The 18,482-nt window shown below is 47.1% G+C and overlaps 1 protein-coding gene across 3 annotated transcripts in view; it reads left to right on the top strand.

Moving 5' to 3' along the window:
• LOC119401469 (heterogeneous nuclear ribonucleoprotein U-like protein 1) overlaps positions 1–18,482 on the top strand; it is a 30,779-nt gene continuing 12,297 nt past the window's right edge. For 2 of the 3 annotated variants that reach the window (XM_037668301.2, XM_037668303.2), the window contains exons 1-13: positions 1–318; positions 3,254–3,363; positions 5,083–5,290; positions 5,938–5,989; positions 7,645–7,727; positions 7,859–7,998; positions 8,470–8,569; positions 8,834–8,946; positions 10,538–10,693; positions 11,251–11,361; positions 16,103–16,225; positions 17,514–17,642; positions 17,841–18,009. In XM_037668301.2, the coding sequence (XP_037524229.1) occupies positions 171–318; positions 3,254–3,363; positions 5,083–5,290; positions 5,938–5,989; positions 7,645–7,727; positions 7,859–7,998; positions 8,470–8,569; positions 8,834–8,946; positions 10,538–10,693; positions 11,251–11,361; positions 16,103–16,225; positions 17,514–17,642; positions 17,841–18,009 (1,642 nt within the window). In that variant the 5' untranslated portion in view covers positions 1–170. Of the gene's footprint in view, positions 319–873; positions 1,040–3,253; positions 3,364–5,082; positions 5,291–5,937; positions 5,990–7,644; positions 7,728–7,858; positions 7,999–8,469; positions 8,570–8,833; positions 8,947–10,537; positions 10,694–11,250; positions 11,362–16,102; positions 16,226–17,513; positions 17,643–17,840; positions 18,010–18,482 lie in introns of those variants that run through there. The other variant, XM_037668304.2, reaches the window with a different exon arrangement.

Here is an 18,482-nt window from a genome sequence, read left to right as displayed (position 1 = left end):
TTTTCTTTCGCCCCCGAAAAAAGACGTGTGGTAAAGTGTGTGTGTGTCCGGTGAGGGGCGACATTGGTAAACAAGAAGCGGTTAACGCGACACAAAAAAAAAATACGGCCCTTGCTCGACGGAGCGACGGTGTTCCTCTCGTGGGCGTCCCGACACCGTGATCGCCGACGATGAGTGATGTGGATATCGGCAAACTCAAGGTGGTCGAGCTGAAGGCCGAACTCCAAGCGCGAGGCCTAGATACAAAGGGTAACAAAGCGGTGCTCGTGAAACGACTGCAGGATGCCATCGATTCGAGCGAGTCCGGAGGCAATTCAGGTGAGTGCGGCCGTGCAAAACGCGCCGACAAACTTTGATCCGAAACTCCGTGCCGCCCTCGCGTGCGCCGTCCATTCATACCGAAACAGCACCGGCTTTCGGCGACTGGCCGCCGTTAGGCTTAGCTGGTTCGTCGTGCAGTTGCAACAGCCGAGCGCGGAACAGCCAACTGCGCTGCCCGTCTAACCCCGGCTCGTTTGGGAACGCTTCGTCGCCGTGGAACGGGCTCGCTTTATTGTTTCGTTAACGCACGGAGGTCAGTTTTTGTGTCGTTCGCACCAGTGTTGCTCGCAGCTGCTATTTACGAGAAAAGAAAACAGTGTGGAAGTTGGCTCTGCCGTCGCACTCCCAGCTTTCCACGCATGCCGAGTGCCGGTCCGCATTTGCGACAGCGTCATTTGGCTTTTCTTCGGTACAAACTTTTCGTTCTAACCGTCACTACTTTAGCCCTCGCATGTCGTTGTTTAAACCGCTTCGTACAAAAAAAAAAAAAGTGTTCCGAAGTCAGAAAAGTGCCGCGCGCTTGCGCGTGCGCCCTACCGACTACCGGGTTGGATTGTGGCTAGGCACCGTCAGCGCCGCAACAGACATCTCTTAAGCGCGCGCCGCAGTTCTGTCGAGTAGCACATTTTTTATTACGTTTGATACTCGAGCCACGATTACTTCATTGTGTTGCCCGATCGGGCTGTTTCAAGTTTCACACGAAACTCCCAACAACATCGTGAGTATCGGATTTTACGAGCCTTCTCCTTTTGAGAGGGGCTGTGCGAGGATTGATTGCGCATGGCGCCCTGAAGCCTTTCGTTTGCGTGGACTTGCGTCGCCGGCTAGCCTGCTGTGTTCTTAAATCTTTACTCGGGTCCGCTGCAATACCGGCCGTGGAATAATCGTAAGCCTAAGCTGCGGTAGATTCGTTCCTCAGAGGAACGAGGAACGAATCTACCGGCGAAAGTTCTATTGTAGGTGTCGCCACGATTTTTTCTACGCTTTTTATTTTAGGTTTTTTTTAAAACCCGGCTTCTCGTTTGATCGAGAATTTTCGCGAATCCCTGCTGGAATCGTGTCTTCGATTTCGCGTAAGCCTTGCGGTGGTTTGTTGCTGTTCGAACGGTGGTACTGAGTGAGTTTGCGGTTGTGGCCCGGCGTTTTTAGTCGCGTGAACATGGGGAAGGCCTACGCTATCCGCCATTTTTCGACCGGTCTGTAGGAACACCGCCGGCGCTTGTTGAGAGAGAGAGAAAAAAAAAAAAAGTTAACGAAAAGCGCGGCTAACCGCCGTTGTGGACTTCGTCGTGAACGACGCTTCACGTAACACCGATAACAAAAAATTTTGTCTTCGCTCCGGAATAGAAGTGACTTGACGATTTGGCACGTTCGTTCTCGGTGACGCCGCTGTGGCCTTGAGAACCAATTGCCGCGTTTAACAAGTGAGATAATTGTTAAGGGGTTGCTCGGCCATCGATTGTCTGAAAGCGATAGTTGCGATCACGTAGTGTAGATAGGACCGTTGTCATCTTAACGCATCGTGAACGTTATCACACCAGCGATAAAACGCTGTACACGTGTTCTCAACTTCTCTTCCGAGTCGCCCAGGCGCGTCGGCGGTTATCATGCATGAGCAGTGATTGTGTGATATTGATAGCGATGTCATGTTTCTACTGATTTACTTAAGCAGCGGCTTGACTTTAACTCTGTCAGACGCCACCTGTGAAGAACTAAGTGCGTCAAATTTACACATTTCGGGGCACTCGATATTCTGTTGCAACAAAAGTGTCATAGTACGTTGATTTATATCGTAATTAATCTTAACTAGTAATTAAATATCTATTCCGAAGTAACTCGGGTTCTGTTCTTGCATTACTAGTCGCATTTCAGGCTAGAAACATTCGTCTTAGGTTGTGTTCATTTCGAGCAAAGAAGAATTATACTTGTGGTGTGGCTCGCAGGATACGGCATGCTGAACGACTCGTTAAACATGCTGGTGTCTTCAGCAAAGTGATCATATGCAGCATGACACTGCAAAATGAAGTTGGATGACACGTTTATTATGCAGGAGCTTCACTTCATCCAACCATCAATTTGTCTTGCTCTTTCTCGACCCAACTAGGAAAAACAAGTGGTGTGCACAGTTGTGTACAAAGCGTCTCAAAGGGTTGATGAAAAGTTCGCATTTAGTAGCAAACGTTTCTTGTGACCACTTCATAATAGTAGATACGCTTTTAGGAGACAGCGCGTCTAATGCGCCTTGACGAAAAAACTTTAGCAAACTTCAGGACAATGCTGTGCCATCGCACTGCTAAGCTCGAGGACGCGGGTTTGATTCCCGCTGCCTCTAGCAATGTAGTAGCTACCACCTTTGTGGGGTGCGACCTCTTGTCAAAGGAACCTTTGTACATTCAAAGAAAACGGTCATGTAGCCCTGATACATTAGCCTCAATTGCTCGAAATATTTTATTATTATTATTAAACACTAGCAAGCACCAAATGCCCCCAAATGTTTCTATGAATGATGCTCAGTTTCTCTTTGAAGACGCATGCGTTGCGACTTCAGACGATCTTAATAAAAGGCTACACAGAGCTTTGTGTACGCAGTCGCCTCGGGTGCTCGCCACTGCAAATGCGTCATTTACTGGTTGTGCAATGAGTGTCAGCTGTTGTGCCGTATTATTGCAATTGAATTGCTGAGCACTGTACAGATGAAAAAATTCTTGTCGCTGGAGCCAACGTTTCGACTTGTGGTCTCGTCTTCCTCAAGGCAGCTGCTGCCTTGAAGAGAGGACCGCTCGTCGAAACGTTCACTCCAGCGACAAAGATGAGTAGTACACTAGCTTGTGCAGGTTTTTTGGGGGGGTTCGCAAACTGCTCGATGTAGCTTGCATCTATAAATGACCTCGTGCAAATTAAAGGTTGACCTCCCGCATTTTCTCGTTGCCAGGTGCTGCCCTAACGAGCGTCGACGAAGGGGACGAGTCGCAGAGTTCGGCCACCAACCTGGGTGGCAGCGGTGACGACAGCTGCAATCAAGACGACGACTCGTCCAAGCAGGTAAGCCAGGCCGGGCCTTTGATCCTTGGACTTGGATAGTTAAAGGGCACCTCACTATATTCTGGTACAACTTTACAAGGCAGCGACATTTCCACCTGCACGCAAGCCTGTACCAATGGGTGTGCATTGTCCACCACGGTGCTACAGTGGTTACCACACTTGGCTGCGGCTGCATTTCAATGGAACTGAAATGTTAGAGGTCCATGTACTGTGCGACGTCGGTGCACACGTTAAAGAACAGCAGACGGCCGACAAATCCAGAGCCCTTCACTAAGGTGTCCCTCATAATCGTAACGTGGTTTTGGCACATAAAAGCCTGGGTATTGATAATGGTTGCACATTCTGGAATGATGTCAAGAGCGGGGCGGGCAGTGATCTGCTTACGGAGGACGTTGCTGGAACATGGACTGTTTCTTCAGTTGCAAAGGCAATAGGCTGCTTCGCTTCGGTCATCTAGGCAGAGCCGCTCCTGGCTTCCGACACTGGCCGACAACTGGCCAGAATGTGTGATTAAATCCTGGTGGAAATGAAAAGACTGTGAAATATAGAGACAGATTCAAGCATGCTTTTCGCCATTTGACTAGGGTTATATATTTCTAAATGGCTTTCCCAAGTGCCGGTATGCCACACAGCCTAATAGAACGGCCTTGAGGCTGCACTATGGAGTTGTTCCGTTAGCTGTAGCCTGATGCTTTTATGTTGTCATGCTTAGTGCTTAGAATTAAAGTACGTACAGTAGGCTCTCAATAAATGGAACCCAAAGGGACCAGGAAAATATGTTCCATTCAACAGGAGTTCCGTTTACCGAGAGATGAATGAGGGTGCAGGATTTATACATGAAACCAATAGCATTGGAAGCAGTTGTTCCTCTTAACAGATTAGTTTACTGAGTCTACTGTATGTCTATTACTATCCACCCCTGCTCAATTCTGTGCTGCTTATGAGGTAAAAGTTGGCGGAGAAACGGCGCTGCCTTTTGTTCACTTTGGTATTGCAATTGTTTGCTTTTTTGTGCAGTAGCGCAGGTCTGCCTGTGTGCCTTTACTTATAAGTGTTTTTTTGAAATAAATTTTAGCTGGAAGTCGGCGCTTGTCTGTCTCCTCTCGCTACGTCTCTTGTTTAGTTTTCTCGCTGTAATGTCTTGTGCAATGGAGTACCAGCTAGCCCAAACTTACACGTTAAAGGGACACTAAAGGCAAATATTAAGTCGACGATGATTTTGAAATAGCGCTCCAGAAACCTCGTAGTGCTACTTTTATGCCAAGGAAGTGCTTGTCTTGAAATAAAATGGTGTTTTGGTGGTCCGCATCGCGTTAGCGCACTTCAAATCACCCGCCCGAAAGCGGTATTTTGCACTTCACTGCTGCCATGCCCAACGTTGCCCACCTTTAATGCACGGCGGCGTGCACCATTCGGGCATCCGGCAACATTACATGCATGTGGTATTTCGTCGAACTTTCTATCGGAGCGACTTTCACGAGCGTGCAAAACACACACGGCAGTACGCGCGTTTTGCACGCTCGCAAACTTTTTTGACTTTTGTTTTCTCATCTCTCAATAAGCCTGTGGTGGTGAAATTAATGCTAGTGGAGTTTTCAGAGTGAAGTCTCGGCTAATTTGCTGTTTTTGCTTGAGTTTAATTTGAAATGACAAAAACTACGGTCACGTTGGAACGAAGGTCGGTCACAGTTCTCGTCTGGCTTTGCCTCTCTCTGCCAGGAGGAAGAAGTGAAGGAGGAACAGCAGCTGGAGGAAGAGGAGGAGGACGGGGCCCCGGCCATGGAGGAAGGGGACAGCACACCACAAGTCCAGGTGAAGCAGGAGCCCGTGGACAAGGATGCCGCCGCCACCGACACCACCTCGACGGTGCAAGTCAACGGCGAGCAGCAGGTCAAGGAGGAGATGGGCGGAGGAGACGCCGGCAGTGGTGAGCCATCTCCTTGCACCGTCACTGATGCAATTCTTTTTTCTCTTGCAAAAAAGAAATAAGCACACTTTTGGCACGTCCGGCACTTTATTTGCGTGAACACATTGCTTACAATGCATGTTGCCTTGAAGCACGCAGTGTATGGTAGCAGGAGGGAGGATAAATCTCAAGTCTGTGGATTTTCACAGGTTCCATGTCAACAAATAAATATAACAGGCCAATGCAGCAGTATTAATATTTTAATTGTGCGGATCTTCAGCCCATCCAGAATACCAAAGCGTCGGAGACTTAGAAGAGTATGGAGACCATACCAAGACACTTCACGCCCTCCCCACTAAGGAAAGGAGGTGCACGTGCTTGCGGCACTGAAAAAGGCAGATTTCGGAGACTGTCTTCCCCACTGCTATGGTTCCAACTAATGATGAGCATGTATAGATGATGCTGATGAAGCACTCACACACACAGTGCTTGACTTCAGCACTGAAGGTTGCTTTGGGTTAACAAATTGCTGGCTCAAAGTGTTGAGCAATTTCTCTCTTCGACTCGGGCAACATAAATGCAATACGATACTAACCACGACCTAAATTAGCCTCGGGCAAGGCATGTTGCCAAGTTCCTCATGTGCTTCCTTCTCTCCTTTCCTGCAGCTAATGCTCAGCAAGGGAAACGGAAAAGGTCGCCAAGCCCTCCGAGGAATAGGTAAGTGCAATAACTTCACATTTCTGAGGGCAGCAGTCTGCAAGGAGGCACTTATGCTTATTGTGATTTTTTTTGTCATGTCCTTTGGGGCTGGAATTCTTTCCTCCTACAATAGAACCTTGTTATTAACATATACCTGTTTTAGATACAGTTGAAACATTTTTATGAGGAAGTATCTGGCCTAAATCTCTTGAAGCCTGGTGTATGCCTTTTAAATCGAATGTTTGTTAGGCGCATTGAGATATCGGCCAATCAATCGATTGGTGTGGACTAACATAGACTGCTTCGAAAGTTGTCCACCATGTAGTAACGTTTTGTTGCATTCGTTATGTCCGGTCTATACCTTATAGTTTTTTTTTTCTTTATAAGCTGCACTGTTCTGCTGAGCATTTCACGCTGAGCTGCCGTCTTCTTTGCTATCATAAAGGAGGGGGCAATTTCCTCTTGTGCGTGAGACAGCAGCATTTGTCCTCTATTCCCCGCTGCTCACCTACTTTTGGGCATCGGTAAAACCAGGGGCAAGACAATCCTTCCTTTCGTTGCGTGACTTCATTTGTCTTCGTGTCGTTTCAAAACGCGGCGTTATTTTACATGCTGGGCTTGACTCAAACCTCAAAATTTCGATAAATGTGTGGAAAGCTTCAGTGTGAAAGCCATAGTGCTGTTCTTGACTTGCAGTAAAGTTTTGATAGTGGATAGCCCAGATGAATAGTTAGTGATTGAGTAACTACACTAATAAGTGGTGTGCTTGTACATGGAGTTCTGTGGGAGAGTAAACGGGAGTCGTAAGTATTGCCTCCGGTTTATTGCGTGTACTGCATTCACATTTTATTTTCCCTCAACTTTTAGTGTGGCTGATTCCACTATTTGCCTCAAAGGATAGAATGTTAAATCATTAATAGATTTCATATTGATCTTGCAAGAGGTGTTTGGCTCTGCGTAAATTATTCAAAAATTGTGTGCTGTTCGATATTTTGCCTGTATGTTCACAGCAGCACAGTCTTAGATTGGGACTGTTTTCTTGCGATGCTGAAAAAAGTTGCAAGAGAGGGAGTAAGTTCAAGATAGGTACCGTATTTTTATCTTGTATTACCCGTGCAAAATAATTAATAAAAAATTGAAGCTATATTGAAGTTGTGGGTTTTACGTTAATTTTCGTGTGCAAGGTTGTAAAGGAATCTTGGTGTGCATGGCAATACACTGGTATCTTTTTTAAAAGATTTCCTCAGGTTGTAGTTCGAAGGGAGGTGGGAGCTTCTATGTAGGGGCAGGTTATACGCGAGAAAATACAGCATATCTTTGGACATTATTGTAAGGTGCCTAGGCATCGGGCTGAACCAGCAATGCAGGGATGATAACATGGTGATAAAGCTTGGGTTTCGCACTCATAAGTCTATGAAGCAACACTACCCAGCCGACGACAATGGGGATCTCATCATTTGCGGTGTGTGTCTAGACCTTTGCGGGGGAGCAGGCGGCTGAGTGGCCGTCATACTTCGTTGCGTGTTGAGAATGAAACTGGAACAGCAAAAGAGGTAGCGTGAGTGGAATTCACCGAAAGCTTGAAAGGAAAATGTGTGGTGCTGTGTATATCGCGTATGTATTGTTGGGACTTTGTATGTATGCTGAGGCGAGGGCTGTTTTTCTTGTTGCAGGGCAAGATCTCCGCAGGTGAAGGCGGAGGTGGAGGAATTTCCCGAGGAAACCTTTGACCTGACGTTGGTCACGCTCGATACGTGTAAGTGTTCCACACTTCTGAACCGTGGTTCTCTGTTATTTTGATAAGTTACTGCACACCCAAACTGCACTCACCTGTTGCGTGTCGACTGCAGTAAGCAGATTGTGGTGTTTGTGTGTGTGATTGTGCAGACAACTCGGACTTGAACCTGTGTATAGACAGCAGCCGGTATGAGGCGGAGTCCATGAGCCAGCTTGGCTTTGGCCTTATGTGGGCGGGGGCAAGAGCCTCCTATGGCGTCAACAAGGGCAAGATCTGCTTTGAGACAAAGGCGGGTGCACTCCTCTCACACTGCTTGTTTTGCTTTATTGTGCTTTATAGTGCTTTATTTTTTAGTAGTTATTTATGGAACTTTTGCCACTTATGTATTCTTATGTCCTGATTTCAAATGTGCAACTGTTGTTCTAGTGCAACTTGCAGCTTTTAAAATGTAAGCATTCGATGTACCTTGTTAGGAGCAAGATTGATTTCTAAACTGTGAGAGTTATAAGGCAAGCTTTGTCCAACAACAACACAGGGTGATCAAACATTCAGCCTCCTTTACCAAAAAGTGCGTGGAAGTGTTCGTGAAATTTACACCAGCGTAGGCGCACGTCTTGCATCAAACTGCACCTTTCATAACATCAGTAATCTGATAGAACGAACCTTGGCTATAAAAAGCGAAGGCGAACATTTGACAGTTGTGATGTTGTTAATCGCGTGACCGAGTGGCGGTGTTAATCAGAGTTTTTCTTGCCAACAGATCACAAAGTACCTGGACGTCTCCCATTTGCCGTCGGACGAACCCACACCAAACGTTGCCCGTGTCGGCTTCTCCATAGAGGACACATCTATGCAGTTAGGTGAGTGTCGCTGGTGCTTCCGCCATGGTTTGTGCTGCATTATCATGCCCCTGTTTGTTAGCAGTGAGCTGTTTACAGTTATGGATTTGTGACTGTGCCCCAAACCGTAACATCTGGCTACAAAGTGTGCGTCATCTTATGTGTTGCTTACCAAACTCCTTTTGTAGCCTTCATGGCTTTGCGCGCTACATATGAAATTGATTGTAGTGCTTGCGGCTGCTGTGCTGTGGGTGTGTGGACGAAAGCGGCTCTCCTTCCTTGCAGGTGAGGAGCCACTGTCGTACGGCTACGGTGGTACGGGCAAGATCTCGGAGAACTGCAAATTCAAGGACTACGGAGAACCCTTTGCGGAAGGGGACGTCATTCTGGCTATGGCGGTGAGTTTGGTTTCCCGCCTCGCAGTCGTCTTTGGGAAGCTTTCGCGAAAGGAAAGTGTTCGCGTCATGTTTTACCAAGTTGAACAGCTGCAGCCTTTCTGGACTTGTCAGTGGACGTCGCGAATTGGCCTCTGTTGTTCATTCTGCAGACGTTGCGTTACATCTTATGAAAGGTGCACTCTGTCCGTAAAATTTAATAAGCTGTGAGGTTTGTAGTTATTGGAACAAGTTCACTTGGCACCACCTACGTCGCTAATGAAGTACACTGAAACCTCAATATAACAAACACAGATATAATGGAATATCTGTGATAACGAAGTAAATGAAGAATAGTCTTGCGGTACATACAGTGTTAGGAATATACGCTTATAGCGAATTTTCGGATATAACGAAGTTATTTTCGTGTAAGATGTAACTTAGTTTGAGTGTACACCCAAAGCTGTGTCCCATGCAACTTTGCATCCGACATGAAAATACAGTAGAACCCCGCTGATACGTTTTTGAAGGGACCGTAGGAAATAAACGTAAGAGACGGGAAACACAAGAGCCGAAAAACAGGAAAAACGGCAAAATATTTAGTGGCACAGAATTTTATTTCAATTCTTACGAGCAGCACGAAAATTGGCGCGCTCAGCCGCAATCTAGTCGATGGATAGAAACTCGGAGCTTAGGACGGCCTTATCCACAGAAATGTAATCAACGTATGTGATTTTTTTAACACCAACAGCTGTAGGCATGAAAGAACTAAGCACACGCAATCATGACCGGTGCGGCGAGTCCGACCGCGAACCGCACGCACGACCATGCGAGCTCCAACCAGCTCGAACTCCTCCCGTTCTCCGACAAATAACGATGATGATGAGTCTACGCCAACGCGATGGCAGAAGTGAATGCCAATCTCGAAGGCCTTGCTTTCGCAAGCAATTACGTCATACACGCCATGTTTGTGCAATGCAAATCTCAGAGGCTATGCTTTTGTCAATAGTAAATGCCAATCTCGAAGGCCTTGCTTTCACGAGCAGTTACGTCATAGACGCCATCTTTGCAATTTGAATCTCGAAGGCCATGCTTTTGTTTGCATCAATTGAAAGATTCTGTTGCTTGCGCCTCTCATGCGGCTAATATTACGGTCAAACGAGGCCAAGCTGCGTGAAAATGCGCCATGGCCGCTCTCTTTGGTAGTCACTCGGTCGGCTCCGGGCGCACTTCGCGACGTATCATACGGGAACGGTCCGACAGTTACGACGTAACAGCGGGGTTCCCAATACATTGTATCCTATGGGAGCTATGCCGGGACCGGCGGAAAACGACGTAACAGCCGGGAAAACGCAGCAGTGAGGAACGTAACAGTGGGGTTCTACTGTAATGTTGTTGTGTCCAAAAATCTGCGATCAAGGTATATTTCTACCACTGTATTCATGACAAGACTATTTATAACTTCCTTATAACCGATAATTCATTATATCCATGTTAAGTTTTATCGAGGCTTGTGTGTAGCTGTGATGTAGAAGGAGCTCTTCGCTCGTCGTTATTTTCTGCAAAGGTGCGTTGGTGCTTGTTCATTACATCTTCTTTGTCTCGACCCCGCTAGGACATGGACAGCGATCCCGTGCAGCTGTCGTATGCCAAGAATGGCAGGCATCTGGGCACCGCCTTTGAGATCTCCAAGGAGACGCTCAAGGGCCGGGCACTGTTCCCCCACGTCCTGGCCAAGAACTGTGCCTTCCAGTGCAACTTTGGGCAACTGGTGAGTGTCTCAGTTCCCTTTGACAAGTGATCTCACCTGCCGACCCGTCCACTTCTCTGTAAAATATACAAACTGGGGTACGTTCTATGGCTTTGGGAATGTTGGATTGGTGTACGTTGGAAGAGTTTTTTTTTTTTTTACTGTAGTCGCTACAGTGGTTCTCTTAACTGTGTAACTGCCATTCCATCTAAGGCATCTTACCTTCACTGCATTGTAGAGAGACTGAATTATTGTCGTCTAATTGCACACTGCCACCTGCGCCATAGCAAATTCTCCGAAGAAATGGAATTTGGTTGGCTGGGCTTTTTGCACGGAGTGTTCTACTCCTGTTAGAACAAAAATCTAGATCCGAATAATGGCAAATGTCAGAGAGACAGTCGTGGGAATATACAAAGTTTCTTCTGGTATGCATTTGTAAACAAATTTAGAATGAGTCTTATATTGGGCCTTGGGGGAACTTCATTACAGTGATGCACAACTGTACTGCGCTAATTGCAGCATCTGGCAATTGTTGTGAGTAGGGCTGTCAAAACTTGGTGTTTCTGCGCTTGTTTCAGCCGGAGCCCTGGTTCAAGCCGCCCGACTCAAGCTACACATTCATTGGCTGCGTTCCGTTGGACGAGAGGATACGTGGAACAGTTGGACCAAAGAAGAAGTCTGAGTGCGAGGTACGTTTATGCACGGGCTGCGGCGATTGTTTCTTGTACGTGTTTTGCCATTGATGCGCTGTGTGAAAATGTTCCAATGAACGATTCACTCGACTTCAGTGTTGACCAAAAGTCGGCTTTGAAGCAACTCTTGCTTCAGCTCAGATACGCGAAATACTGTCATGCAGTGGTTTGTAGCAAGAAGCTGCAAGCAAATATATTAAGATTTGCACGTGGAAATACAGTTGCTGACCGTTTATTCGGACGCTGAAAATTCGGACGTGCCCGTTTAATCAGACTCCTTCGCGGCACCACTACGCGTTCCATGGAAGTAACATAAATTTACAACCGAAAATTCGGACACCCTACAGTGTGTCGTTCCATTTTTCGGACTCCAACTGGCTGATCGAGTTTGACGTTGAAGGCCATGACAAGCTCTCTGCAATGTTTACAATATTTTTGCTAGGTGGCCAGAGCTGAAATGTTGCACTGGCTATACAGTGCAGACCACTTATAACGTAACCGCATATAGTGCAGGACCGGTTATAATGCGGTCTTTTTCGACTCCCGTTTACCCTCCCATAGAACCGCATGTATAGGCATACCGCTTATTGTGCAGTCCCCCAAGATGAAATACCGTTTATAATGCGGTTGCGGGAAAATATTTCTAACAAACGCGGCAGCGGGTGCGGTTCTCAAAGGAGGTACGCCGCTGGGGAGGGAGCGACGAGGTCGTTGCGAAGGGCGAGGGCACGCACAGTGAACGAACGAGGGGCGGAGGGAGGAAAAAGACCGCGGCAGCGCTATGCGGGCTCGCCGAGTGGGGAAGGATGGTGGTTGCCTAGGCGACGGAGTAGCCTTTGCACCGGCGGCGGCAAGGCTCCGCGGCAGCTTGCCGGCAGCGCGTTCCGCGTGGAATGCGTGGAACGTACGATCGCGTCCTCATCAAATGCGCTTTACAGTAAGTTTCCTGTCGGGAAAAGCGTCGTTGTTATCACACTTGCTACAGATATCGCGTTTGCTACCTCGTCCGCAAATTGAAAAGTTTTGCGGCTTCATGACGCGAGCTTTCGCCTTTTCTGCCAGTGCGCGGACTTAAGGGGGGACGTGGCTTTCGGTACCAACTTTCTTATTTCTTCATGGATTTTGATGAAAATTGGCACACTTATCTGAAATGTTTTTTTAATGCTACTGTAGAATTTTCATGAATATATCTCCACAACTTTTTGATGTACAATATATTTCACCTTCTGCTCTTGTTCCGAGTCTGCCTCGCTTAAAAAATGCGATAGAAAACTCGTTCAAAATGCTATGCATTGTAAGATGTCTGATTGCGGGCATGACATTCTTAGATTTTTTTATTTGCAACAAAAATTTTTTTAGTTTTCATTTTTCATGAGGTGACTGTGCAACAGGCATCGAGGCTTTATGCAACTTGTCAAATAGCTAATTATCAAAAGGCCATACTGAAAAAGCAAGAATGTCACGCCCTGAACTGTGCTTCAAGGAATATAGAACAAAAAACGGAACTGAAATAGACCCAGCGGTCACAGCGGAACAAGCGAAGCTGGAAGCAAGAAAAGTCGTTTTGGGAAAACGGCTTTTAAAGTTGTACTAACGATATTACTTCATCAAAAGGCACTGGGGTCGTAATATTTTGAGTCCTTTGTAATGTGCAGTTTCTTGAGTGCCCTGTCTTTAGTTTGAAGTGCCTTGCTTGTCTAAAACACAAGAAGATTGTGATCTTTAAGGTGTTTTATAAGGTTGGACCTCCTGCACATGTGGCCTTTCATCGGTTGTGCCTTTGTTTTCTCTCTTTTTTCTTAAAATCCTTTTCTGATATACAAAGAGCATGTAGCATGGATTTTAAACGAAGTTATGAAGTGGTGTAACATGACAAAAGCAAGATATTGTAATGCAAGTAGGTCATGTAATATGATTTGCCAGCTTTCTTGTATTCATGCTATCACTAACATAATTAACAGTCTTGGTTGCAATTGATCATTGAATCATTTTTATAGAATACTAAGAGTGGCTCTCATCATGACAACCTATCCCTTCCTTCTAAATAACAGGCAGTTATGGCCAAGACATTGGTGGAATAGAAATTCCTTAGCAGTTTATTCAAGACGCGAATTGGGCAGATGTAAACTCATCTCCCTGCTTCACTCAAGCTTATTTGTAAACCTCGACTGTGATGCGTTTCATCATTCACCCGGTTGCGGACACGGTTACCTGCGAGGCTTTTATTTTTTCAGATGATTCATGAGAGCTTGCGGCGATACGCACGGCTCCAAGCGCACCTAAATTGCATCAACAGCGCTTTATTTCACCTCGAAGTGCTCGGCCGCGGAGTCCGGGAAGTTGGCACGCGATGTGCTGGTTGGCGGCATTCGTTGACGATGCGCAATATCCCTAGGTGCGGCGACGAAAAATCGGCGCGCAACGTGTTTGGTTTCGCATTTCGGGACGCCGACGCGCGGCCGCTGCGCGACGAGCTTGGATGTGGGGTCCGCTGCCGATGCGTAAAAATGACCATCCGCGGTTCCGAGGAGCTGGCAGGAGATGCGCTTCGTTGCTTGCGAAGAAGCACACTGCCGCGGGTCCGCTAACGCGTTGTTCTTGCCCGCAAAGTTCGAAGTTCGTATCGCACGCCGGCGCCGTGAGCGGAGTTAGGCCTAGTGACGACTCCGAGCAGTAGACGCGCCGGCCGCGGTGCCCGATGTTTGTTTCAAAGTACGTAATGCGTGGTCGCGAGTACAAGGAGTCGTCCCGCGATTATCTTCGTCACGACGTCCGAAGTGTTGATAAGCAGAACCTCCGACCGCTGATCCGACGAGTCAACGCTAAAGGGCCGGTCCGAGCCCGAGACGCGCGACGATGTTCACTACGAGCGCAGCGCGCCATCGTAATCTGATCAAGCTTCCGCTTGCAGCTCCGAACTAAAACGTAGTTATATTCGACGTGATCGTCGAGCCGTGAACAGAACGAGTGCGAACGCGTCAGACTTTCGAAATTCGACAGCCGTCGCGACGGACGAGCAGCAGCCGACGATCTCCCGAAGCGAGCATCGGACCAATGGCGAGGCGCGCTGGGGCAACATGGCGGACGCGGCCAATCGGAGGCCTCGAAACGACCTTCGAACATTTGCTTTTTGTGCGCTTGTTTTCGAAGGGAGGAGCCAGCTGAGGCGGGGAATTTGAAGATGGAGAAATGTGCTTTCCGACGAGACCAAAATATCGGCGCCCGGTGGTGCCGTTGCGGAGCTATGATTTTTTGAAAATCTGTGTTTTTTTGGAATTTCCGCAATAATTTTCGCCACCTTGGCGGACGTAACAAATTTTTTAAAGCACTTCTACGTGGTTTTTGGTGAAGATATTTTGGAATCTGATAGAAAAAGGTCTACAGAAACTGAAAATGTGATTTTAAAAAAATCGATTTTTTTGCCATTTTTCGCGATACGAAAGCCGCGTCCCCCCTTAAACGAGCTTGGCGGGCTTTTGTCGCCGTTGGTCTCCCGGCCGCGAACGCAAACTTCGTATCACGCGCGCTGTTCTTGGGTTAGTGCTTGAGTGCGATCTTTTCGACGTCCGACCTTCATGTTGTCTTGGACAAACTTCCCGCGACAACATGCTGAACCGCAGGCTAGGCCTAATGAGCGTTGGTTGCTTTTCGGTAGCGGTCGCGGGCGATAAAAGTTGCGGTTTGGTGCGGAATCAACGAAACTTTTTGCGATGGCTGCACTTGAAGGGAAGGGAATCATATCGTTAATGAAAACGAGGGCATGGTTGGCACAAGCGACTCTCGAATGGTGGTTCCGGATTCGATTGCAATGTCTTGGACATCGCGTGCGCGCCCGTGAAATCGAACGATCGGTACCGCGCTCAGCACGTGAAATTTCGGTCGCGATTCGACATGGTTTCCGTGTAATGCGCATACCTCGAGGTGGCCTGAAACGTAGTCGGCGAATTTCCGCGATGGCACTTTGTTTTGTTTGCTTTTCCCCTCGTGTTCATTTCGTTGGCAATGCGGGTCTTTGGCGGTTAATTTTTGAACATGCATTCGGAGATTTAAGTGGTTGTAAGCGCCCCAAATCGCATATGTCGATTATCGGACACGCGAGGCTACATGCTCAACACTTTTTGCGCAAGTGCAGCCTTTGAAAAGGTTGTTTTGGTTATAGTGCGGATATTCGCGACTCCGGTGACTTACGTTATAAGCGGTCTATACTGTAGCAGGAGATCGATGCAGTGTCGAAATCCACGTAGAAGTTACCAATCTCAAAGGCTGTGTTTGTTGGCTACACGTAACGGTTGCCTTTTGACTTTAGCCGGTCAAGTAACCATTGAACGGCTACCACAGCCAAACAGCTGGCCAATCCAAGCCAAGATCGGAATTAGCTCGATGCGGCGTTTGAGGTGAATGACAGTGCGTACGAGTACGATGCGGATCCTAACTCAGACCAAGAGAGTATGACAACACAAGCGCTGCAACATCAACCGGCCCAGCATCGTTCCCTTTTGACATCAAATGGGTGACATACATCAAATCAAATCAAATGGGTGACCATACATCAACTTGGCGACCATATACTATGTATGTTTCAACAATACAAGACAGTAAAAAAAAGTACATCTGATGCAAAATAAACATGTACACTTAACTACCAAAATTTTCTCGGCAGTGTAACTAGAATCGGGAAGTAATTTTTGGCTCCAAGATTGAACCTCCCCACACAAGTAAGCCATCGGTTGTTTTGCAGATGATCATGATGTGTGGACTGCCTGGTTGCGGCAAGACGACGTGGGCCAACGAGTACACGGCCAAGTTTCCCGAGCGCAAGTACAACATCCTCGGCACCAACAACATCATTGACAAGATGAAGGTGGGTGGCCGTCGGCTTGACTTAGTAAAACTCCACAATTCATGTCCCTGGCAGCTGCTCAAACATGTTGCTTGTGACTGAGTTTTCTTTTATAAATACTTTCATCCCGGTAATAGCAGGTCTGATATAGGTCTTTGCAGGTCAGATGATGGTGCATCTTATCTACAGCGTAGGGTTGTTCACCTTATGGTAGTGGTTTTGTTTCATTCGTCATGTCTGGTTTACCCGATTGTGGTTTTTACATAATCAGCAGCACTGTTCATCTCGGCATTTCACGCTGAGCTGCCGTCTTCTTTGATTTCATAAAGGAGGGGGCAATTTCCTCTTGTGCGTGAGACAGCAGCATTTGTCCTCTATTCCCCGCTGCTCACCTACTTTTGGGCAGTGGTAAAACCAGGGGCAAGACACGCTTGTGTTTGCTATGAGATTGGACTTGTCTTTTACTTTTTAAAAGCCTGATCTTATTTCATATGCTGGGCTTCACACCTGAAAATTTCGATAAGCGTGTGCAGAACTTGAGTGTGAAAGCCATAGTGCAGTTCTCGACTTGGAGTGAAGTTTCAGTAGTGGATAGCCCAGCAAATTAATTATAATGACCAAGTAACTGCATTACAGTTTGCTAAATTACGATAAGCGGTGTGCATGCACACGGAGTTCTATGGAAGAGTAAACGGTAGTCTGAAGAAGCTGCCTTATTGCTGGTCCTGTGTTTCAAGCGGTTACATTATAAGTGGTCTGAGCTGCATTTCTAGTTGCATTCAAGAAGAATGCTGCTAATTCTATATGGTATTTTACTTTTTTTTATTTTGATCAGAAAATTGGCAGATGTTGGCATGGGATTTCCACTAATTGATCATTGGTTCGCGTCATAGTGTATTTGTCATAAAGAAGGTAAGGTGTGCTAGCATCGACTTGAAATTTTTTGTGGCCTTCATTTCCACTGTGGTGTGCCTTTTTAGTTGACAGTCGGCGTTCGTGTAGTCCTGTTACCTTTGTCCGTGTGCCTTACTTTCTTTTTGATGAGTCCTTGCCAGCTAGCTCAGCTGTCTGTCATTCTGGTGTCTTCATTCACATAGCCCTATATGAGCAACTGGTGGTTGTATAGAAAAGGCTAAGTTTAAAGCAGTCGCTTGTGACTGCATGAGAAGGGTTGAAAGGCCTTGCTTAGATGCTTCGTCGTGGTGATCCTTATAATAATTTGCTCTGTAGAAGCCAGTAAGATTACGAAGGACAGGTTCTGGCAAGCTTTGCTAATCACTAAAGAAAGGTCCTCGTACCTTTGACGTAGGTGATGGGCTTGCCGCGAAAACGCAACTACTCAGGCCGCTGGGACGTCCTCATCGACAAGTCCACCAAGTGTCTCAACAAGTTGCTCGAGATGGCATCCAAGACTCCACGCAACTACATTCTCGACCAGGTGAGTTGGATGCGTCAGTTTCACCACCCGCGACAGGCTAACCCTTTTGCCACCACATATTCCCTAGTCTTCGCGTGCTGCTAGCTCCTGTGACTGTGTTTGTGTGTGTGTACACGCCCCTGACTTCACCGAAAAAACGGCTGGACAGTGGCTGACCCAGGGGTGTTTGGGCTTTTTCTGCGCGGTGCCTCGTTTCAGACCAATGTGTACCCGACGGCGCAGCGGCGCAAAATGCGCCCCTTCGAGGGCTTCAAGCGTCGAGCCGTAGTGATAGTGCCCACAGATGAAGAGTTCCTCAGGCGGTGTCAAAAGCGAGAAAAGGAAGAAGGGAAGGATGTGCCGGACATTGCCGTCCTTGAGATGAAAGGTGCACACTTGTTCTCGTTCGTTCACTCGCGCTCTCTCCCGGTAAGGGAAACTGCCTCCCGAGGCAATAGCATTGTATCTCACCTGCTGCACAGCCAAACCTTGATACAGCAGAGTAAATAGAGAACGTTTGTTGCTCGTATTAATGTGTAACAAATGGATATAAAACATAATTGTATATAACCTAGAATGTTTCTTGCTAGCTATTGGCATGTAACAGACTTGTCCTGCTGGACGTTCTGGTGTGACTTTGCTGTAGTGAGGTTTGGCACATTTTGCCGAGCATATTTGAGAGTTTGGGTGCCCAAGGTTGAAGAAGGTCTTAAGCATATGCTTGTAGGCCTGTGAAAATGTTGAGCGATGTGTATGGAAGCAACATGTCTTATCGCTTACCGTACTCCCGATGGGTGTGCACTGTGCTCGAGAGCTGCAGCAAAAGCGTGGGGCCTTTCCAAACTTGGGAATACCAATCTC

This window comes from Rhipicephalus sanguineus, chromosome 8 (genome assembly GCF_013339695.2).
Source record: "Rhipicephalus sanguineus isolate Rsan-2018 chromosome 8, BIME_Rsan_1.4, whole genome shotgun sequence".
In the NCBI taxonomy this organism is placed as follows: Eukaryota; Metazoa; Arthropoda; class Arachnida; order Ixodida; family Ixodidae; genus Rhipicephalus; species Rhipicephalus sanguineus.
This window is presented reverse-complemented; position numbering and strand designations above follow the sequence as displayed.